The sequence below is a fragment of the Macaca nemestrina genome, chromosome 16 (assembly GCF_043159975.1).
Source record: "Macaca nemestrina isolate mMacNem1 chromosome 16, mMacNem.hap1, whole genome shotgun sequence".
In the NCBI taxonomy this organism is placed as follows: Eukaryota; Metazoa; Chordata; class Mammalia; order Primates; family Cercopithecidae; genus Macaca; species Macaca nemestrina.
In genome coordinates this window covers 105,489,619-105,496,723 of record NC_092140.1, presented here as the reverse complement: position 1 = coordinate 105,496,723, position 7,105 = coordinate 105,489,619, and the positions used below count along the sequence as shown (strand labels likewise).

The 7,105-nt window shown below is 43.9% G+C and overlaps 2 protein-coding genes across 4 annotated transcripts in view; one reads left to right on the top strand and one right to left on the bottom strand.

Moving 5' to 3' along the window:
• Window positions 1–383: 383 nt before the first annotated feature.
• Window positions 384–1,314, bottom strand: LOC105490308 (mitochondrial ribosomal protein L57). The gene is made up of 2 exons (XM_011755816.2): window positions 1,182–1,314; window positions 384–987 (listed from the first exon to the last, which is right to left on the bottom strand). Exon 2 carries the CDS (start codon window positions 980–982, stop codon window positions 674–676), a length of 309 nt encoding a protein of 102 aa, XP_011754118.1. The 5' UTR covers window positions 983–987; window positions 1,182–1,314; the 3' UTR covers window positions 384–673.
• Window positions 1,264–7,105, top strand: part of LOC105490309 (spindle and kinetochore associated complex subunit 3) — a 27,849-nt gene continuing 22,007 nt past the window's right edge. For 2 of the 3 annotated variants that reach the window (XM_011755820.3, XM_011755817.3), the window contains exon 1: window positions 1,264–1,513. In XM_011755820.3, the coding sequence (XP_011754122.1) occupies window positions 1,411–1,513 (103 nt within the window). In that variant the 5' untranslated portion in view covers window positions 1,264–1,410. Of the gene's footprint in view, window positions 1,514–1,617; window positions 1,828–7,105 lie in introns of those variants that run through there. The other variant, XM_011755819.3, reaches the window with a different exon arrangement.

Here is a 7,105-nt window from a genome sequence, read left to right as displayed (position 1 = left end):
AGGCGATCTTCCCAACTCAGCCTCCCGAGTAGCTGGGATTACAAGCCTGCACCAACATGCCCAGCTAATTTTTTTTTTTTTTTTGTATTAGTAGAGACAGGGTTTTACCACCTTGGCCAAGCTGGTCTTGAACTCCTGACCTCAAGTGATCCGCCCGCCTTGGCCTCCCAAAGTGTTGGGATTACAGGCGTGAGCCACCGCACCCGGCCTCTTTGACTTCGCTTAAATGTCCACTTTTAGTAGTAAAATCCCAGAAAATGTTTGTGGGAGTATGTTTAACTAAAAAGCTCATATTTCCTTTTATTTTTGGGCAATTCTTAAGGTAAGCAAACTAATGTTGCATGATAAACCCCCATCAAGTATCTCACACTTAAGCAAAGACCTCAAATCATAGTCTGTGGCTTTATTGCAGCTTTCCTTCAAAATATCATGTGACTGAGGAAATCCCTATCTTCCTATCAGACTAAAGAAACGACAGGACAGCGATTACACTTTTAAGTATTGGAGGGTTTAGAGCCCTAGATATTCTATATGCAGACTATTCATGTTTGTTTGTTTTAATAAACACTGGTCCAAAGGCTCATTTTCACAGTAGCTACAGTTTTTCAGTTCCAGAACCAGGTAAAGAAGGGCAGCCCCGTGATCCATAAAATCCGAGGATGACGACTCAGGGTTAGGACCATTTCTTGGTGACATTGAGATGGTCGAGCTGGTCCGCAATGAATCTATGCGGGGGGAACTTGGAGGTGGCGGCCGCCTTTAAGGCCTCGAAGGCCTCCCTCCTGCGCACCGCGGCGTGGCCGCGCTCCTGCTCCCGGGTCATGTAGGGCATGCTCAGCCAGTAGTGGTTCTCCGCCTCGATCTCCAGGCGGCGGATCATGTTCTGCTTGGCGCGCAACGACACGAACCGCGGCCGCCGGTGCTTCCCGATCCACTGACGGCCGGGAATGCGGTTGCGGCAGAGGAGCGCAGTCAGGAACATGGTGCCTGCGGAAGAGAGGGACGGGCTTTGCGGACGCGAACTGGCGCGGCCTGACCTGGAGAGAGCAGCGGGCGCGCGCTCCAGCTCACGCCTACGGGAGTTCCCGCACCGCCTCCCCTCCAGAGAAGCGGGGAGCCCAGCTAAGGCCAGCAGGCGAACAAGGCGCTTCCTACAGGACTGAATTCGCACAGGTACTCACCGGTCGGTTGCTCAGGACTCCGCGGCTGCCGGCAGACGCTGCGGCGTAAGCGCACCTGTCTCGCGGGGTCTCCTGGCGCCTCGGCGAGAGACTTCAGCTCTCGCGAGAGAGGACTGCGTCTGCGCAGAGCCGAGGACGCGTCCGGCGCCGATTCAAACTAGTGGCGGGAGGCTGTGAGCTGAGGGGTGTTGTCCGCGTACGCCTGGAGTCCTTCCCGGGTGTGCTCAGCATGGACCCTATCCGGAGCTTCTGTGGGAAGCTGCGGTCTCTGGCCAGCACGCTGGACTGCGAGACGGCCCGGCTGCAGCGAGCGCTGGACGGAGAGGAAAGCGGTGCGTGAGGCGGGCTGCCAGGGCCCGGTGCGCGGGGTGCGCCGCGGGAGGAGGGGCGTGGCGAGTGGAGGGTGCGGCCCGCGGAAACCGCCAGGCACTGACGGCGTGGACGGCCGCCTCCAAGGCGCGGAGTGGGTGCTGAGTGTCTCCATGCTCGGCGTTTGGCGTTAGCGTAGCTCCCGGGCCTGTTTATGGTTTATTCCTAGGAACTCTTATCGCGTGTCCCTTTTAGTCCCTTGTACAACCCCAAGGCTCTCCTGAGATAATGAAAGTGGCACTATTTATGTTGTGAACAGAGACAGCAGCGCTTAAGAGTAAGAACCTAAGTTGACAGTTTGAGCTCATAATACATATACTAATTTATACGTGATATGCTTTCGTCACATACAATATATGTGCTTGTCAGTAAAATACCATGTAAACCTAAACAGATTATCTTAGAATCAGGCTATTTAACGTTGTTCTATACACGATACTTTACACATACAGTGACTTTTTTCTCACCCAGGTGGTCAACAGTTGCAGTAAACCTCTGTGTTTTTCCCACTAAACCGTATTACCAACACAAACACTAGTACTCGACAGTGCTGGGGTTTTAAAAAAATGTGTATAAATAAAGCAAAATTCACCATTCCCCTTTTTATTGGAGATTTTTTAAATTGTTGAAAAAGTAGTTCAGATTTTGGAATTATTTCATAAATGTCATAATTGTAATGTGCTTTAAAATATTACACCCTGCAGACTTTTACTTTAATTATGTAATGAATGATCTCCAGTCACTTGAAAATGCCTATTTCTGCCGGGCGCGGTGGCTCACGCCTGGAATCCCAGCACTTTGGGAGGCCGAGGCGGGCGGATCACGAGGTCAGGAGATCGAGACCATCCTGGCTGACACGGTGAAACCCCGTCTCTACTGAAAACACAAAAAAAATTAGCCCCCAGCTACTCGGGAGGCTGAGGCAGGAGAATGGCGGGAACCCGGGAGGCGGAGCTTGCAGTGAGCCGAGATCGCGCCACTCCACTCCAGCCTGGGCGACAGAGCGAGACTCTGTCTCAAAAAAAAAAAAGGAAAAAGAAGAAAATGTCTATTTCTGTGACTGTAAAATCAACATATGTGCATTGTAGGAAATTTAAGCTATGGAAAAGTAGAAAGAAAATAAATACCCCGTATCCATGGGTCATGCCACACCACTATTAATATTTTAGTAGCTTTTCTACCATTCTTATTTTAGGGCTTTTTTGTTTTTATTTGATTTTGTGATAGTACTATAATAGACACAAAATTGCATTGACATTTTTGGATGCTTTTTCTTTTTTTCTTTTTTTTTTCCCTGAGATGGAGTCTCGCTGTTGCCCAGGCTAGAGTACAGTGGCGCGATCTCGACTCCTCCAACTTCCACCTCCCAGGTTCAAGCGATTCTCCTGCGTCAGCCTCCCAAGTAGCGAGGATTACTGACTCACGCCACCACGCCCAGCTAATTTTTGTGTTTTTAGTAGAGATAGTGTTTGACCATGTTGGCCAGGCTGGTCTGAAACTCCTGACCTCAAGTGATCCGCTTCGGCCTCCTAAAGTGCTGGGATTACAGATGTGAGCCACCGGGCCCAGCCTGGAGATTTTATATATATATAAAATATACATATATATATAAAATCTATATATAAAATGTATAGAATCTCCATTTTAATATATTTTATATATTTATATTATATTTTTTATATATTATATATATTTATATATTTTATATATTTATTTTATATATAATATATATGTTTTTATATATTTGTATATTTATATATCACATATATTTACATGTATTTATATAAGATAGCTATATAATATATATTTTTTATGTATTTATATATTTTGCATATATTTTTATATATTTTAATATATATTTATATTTCTTTATTTTTATGTATATTTATGTACATTTATATATATATAAAATTTCTCATATATATATGTGAGAGAGAGAGACTTTCCATAAAGCTCATCCTAATTTATTTTCCTACCGACATATTGACTCTGCATAATCTGCATTTTCTTCTGTGTTTACAAGGAAAACTTGGAATAATCATACAATTCCTGTCCCATATGCGTTATAGAAAATGTGGAATTGTAATTAGAGACAATGGTCACAAACAATCTCGCCTTTTATGATCACAATGATGAATAATTCAGTTGGTTGACTTCTAAATATCTTTGAGATATAATTCACATACCATAAAACCATTTAAAGGATACAATTTAGTGGTTATTAAGATATTCAGAGTTGTGCAATTATCACAACAAAAAGTTTAGATTTTCATCACTCCTAGAAGAGATCCCTGTGCCCCTTAACGGTCACTCCCCTTTACCCCATCCACCACACCAGCTTTAAGCAACCATGAATCCACTTTCTGTCTCTATAGATTTGTCTATTCTGGACATTTCATATAAATGGAATTATAGAATTTATAGTCTTGTGACTAACTTATTTCACTTAGTGTAATGTCTCAGTGTTTCTCTATGTAGTCGCATGTGTCATCACTTCATTCCATTTTATTGCTGAGTATATTCCATTGTATGGTCCTACTACATTTTCGTTATTCACTAGCTGATAGACATTTGAGTTGTTTCTACTTTTTGGCTATTATGAATAATGCTACTGTAAATATTCACATGTAAGTTTTTGTGTTAATGTGTTTTTAATTCTCTTGAGCATATATCTAGAGGTGAAATTGCTAGGTCATATAGTTTAACTTCTTGAGGACTTGCCAGATTTGTTTTTCCAAAGTGTCTGCATCGTTTTACATTTGCACTAGCAATGAATAAGGGTTGCAATTTCTCCACACCCTCACCAATGTTTATTATTATCTTTTTTGCTGTACTTATTCTAGTGAGTATGAAGTGGAATCTCATTGTGGTTTTGACTTGCATTTCCCTAATGAAAACTGGTCAACTTTTAACAGGTGGAAGAAGAAGGAGACCTTCAAGGGAGATGTGTTTTAGAAAAGGGAAATATAATTATTTTACTACTTTTAGGCCTGGTGTGGTGGCTCAGGCCTGTAATCCCAGCACTTTGCGGGGCTGAGGTGGGCAGATCACTTGAGGCCAGAAGTTTGAGACTAGCCTGGCCAACATGGCGAAATCCCGTCTCTACTAAAAATACAAAAATTAGCCGGGTGTGGTGGTACACACCTGTAATCCCAGCTACTGGGTGGGGGCAGTGCTAAGGCACGAGAATCACTTGAACCTGGGAGGCGGCAGTTGCAGTGAGCTGAGATGAGGGCACTGCACTCCAGCCTGGGTGACAGTGAGACTCTGTCTCAAAAAAGAAACAAAAAATAACTCCACTTCTTTTAAATTAGCTGGGTGGGGTGGTGCATGCCTGTAGTCCCCAGCTACTTGGGAATCTGAGGTGCGAGGATTGCTTGAGTCCAGGAAGTCAAGGCTGCAGTGAGCCATGACTGCACCGCTGTACTCCAGCTTGGGTGACAGAGTGAGAACCTGTCTCAAAAAAGTTAAACGAAAAAACTACTTTTACATCATATGTAACACCCACTGATTAATGACAAAGGTGACATGCAGTGGGTAAAGGATGCCTTTTCAGTAAGTTGTGCCAGGTCAATTGAATATCCATATGGAGAAAAAGAGTGGATCTTGATTCTTATGACATGCTGTATACAGAAATCAATTCCAGATGGGTGTAGCTCTAAATGCAAAAGTTAAAACCATAAAGCTCTTACAAGAAAATGTGAGAGAGACACATATCTTGTCATTGGCAAATATTTAAAAAATAGAAACCAAAAAGTGCTTGTCATAAGGGAAAAAATGGATAAGTAGGACTGCCTTAAAATTAGAAGATTTGGGCCGGGCGCAGTGGCTCACGCCTGTAATCCCAACACTTTGGGAGGCCAAGACGGGCGGATCGCAAGGTCAGGAGATCGAGACCATCCTGGCTAACACGGTGAAACCCCGTCTCTACTAAAAATACAAAAAATTAGCCGGGCATGGTGGTGGACGCCTGTAGTCCCAGCTACTCGGGAGGCTGAGGTAGGAGAATGGCATGAACCTGGGAGGCGGAGCTTGCAGTGAGCCGAGATCATGCTACTGCACTCCAGCCTCCTCGACAGAGCAAGACACCGTCCCAGAAAAAAATAAAATAAAAGATTCGGCTGTGCACAGTGGCTCACACCTGTAATCCCAGCATTTTGGGAGGCCGAGGTGGGTGGATCACCCGAGGTTAGGAGTTCAAGACCAGCCTAGCCAACGTAGTGAAACCTCGTCTCTACTAAAAATTAACTGGGCATAGTAGTGGGCGCCTGTAATCCCAGCTACTCAAGAGGCTGAGGTGGGAGAATCACTTGAACCCCAGAGGTGGAGGTTGCAGTGACCTGAGATCAGCTACTGCACTCCAGCCTGAGCAACAGAGTGAGACTCCATCTCAGAAAAAAAAAAAAAAAAATTGTCTTCAGATGGCCATTAGGAATGTGAAAAGACATTAATTTCATTAGTAATCAAGGAAATGAAAATTAAGTCTCAATGTAGTATAGTTGCATACCCACCAGCATAGCTAAAATGAAAAAGAGAAAATTACCAAGTGTTTGGAAAGATGTGGAACAAATGCACTTCTTATGCACTGCTGGTGGGAGTGCAAACTGTAAAAATCACATTGGAAAACTAGCAGTATTTACTGAAGTTGAACATATGCGTAACATGTAATCCAGCACTTTTTCTAAGTCTCTTAACATACAGAAATATGAATACATTGGTACCAAAGACATGTTCTAGAAAGTTCAAAGCAAGAGTATTCATAATAGTTCCAAACTAGGCACAATCCAAAGTGTTTCAACAGTAGAATAAATAAATCTGGTATCATGCAGTGGAAATACTACACAGTAATGAACATGGATTAGATTTGAACTTGGAGGAATGTAACAGTTGAGTGAAAGAAGCCAGTCGCAAAAGGGTGCGTATTGTATGAGTCCATTACATCAAATTCATAAGTGGTAAAACTGCTTCGTGGTGTTAGAAATCAGGGTAAGGTGGCCGGGTGCGGTGGCTCACACCTATAATCCTAGCACTTTGGGAGGCCGAGGTGGGTGGATCACTTGAGGTCAGGAGTTCAGGACCAGCCTGACCAACATGGTGAGACCCTGTCTCTACTAAAAATGTAAAACTAGCCGACGTGGTGGCGCACACCTGTAGTCCCAGCTTCTTGGGAGACTGAGGCAGGAGAATAGCCTGGACCCAGGAGGTAAAGGTTGCAGTGAGCCAAGATTGCACCATTGCACTCCATCCTGGGCAACAAGAGCAAAACTCTGTCTCAAAAAAAGAAAAAGAAATCAGGGTAAAGTTTACCCTTGTGGGGAAGGGAGAGGCTATAAGAGGGCTTCTAGAGTTCTAATAAGGCTCTGTTTCTACTTCTGTTTCTTGAGCTGAGGGCCAGTTATGCAGGTATGCTCATTTGATAAAGTTCATTAAGCTACGTACTTAGGATTTGTATGCTTTTCAGTGTGTATGTTATACAGTCATGTTACTTAATGGGGATGCGTTCTGAGCAATGTTAGGCAATTTTGTTATTGTGCAAACATCATAGAGCATATGTA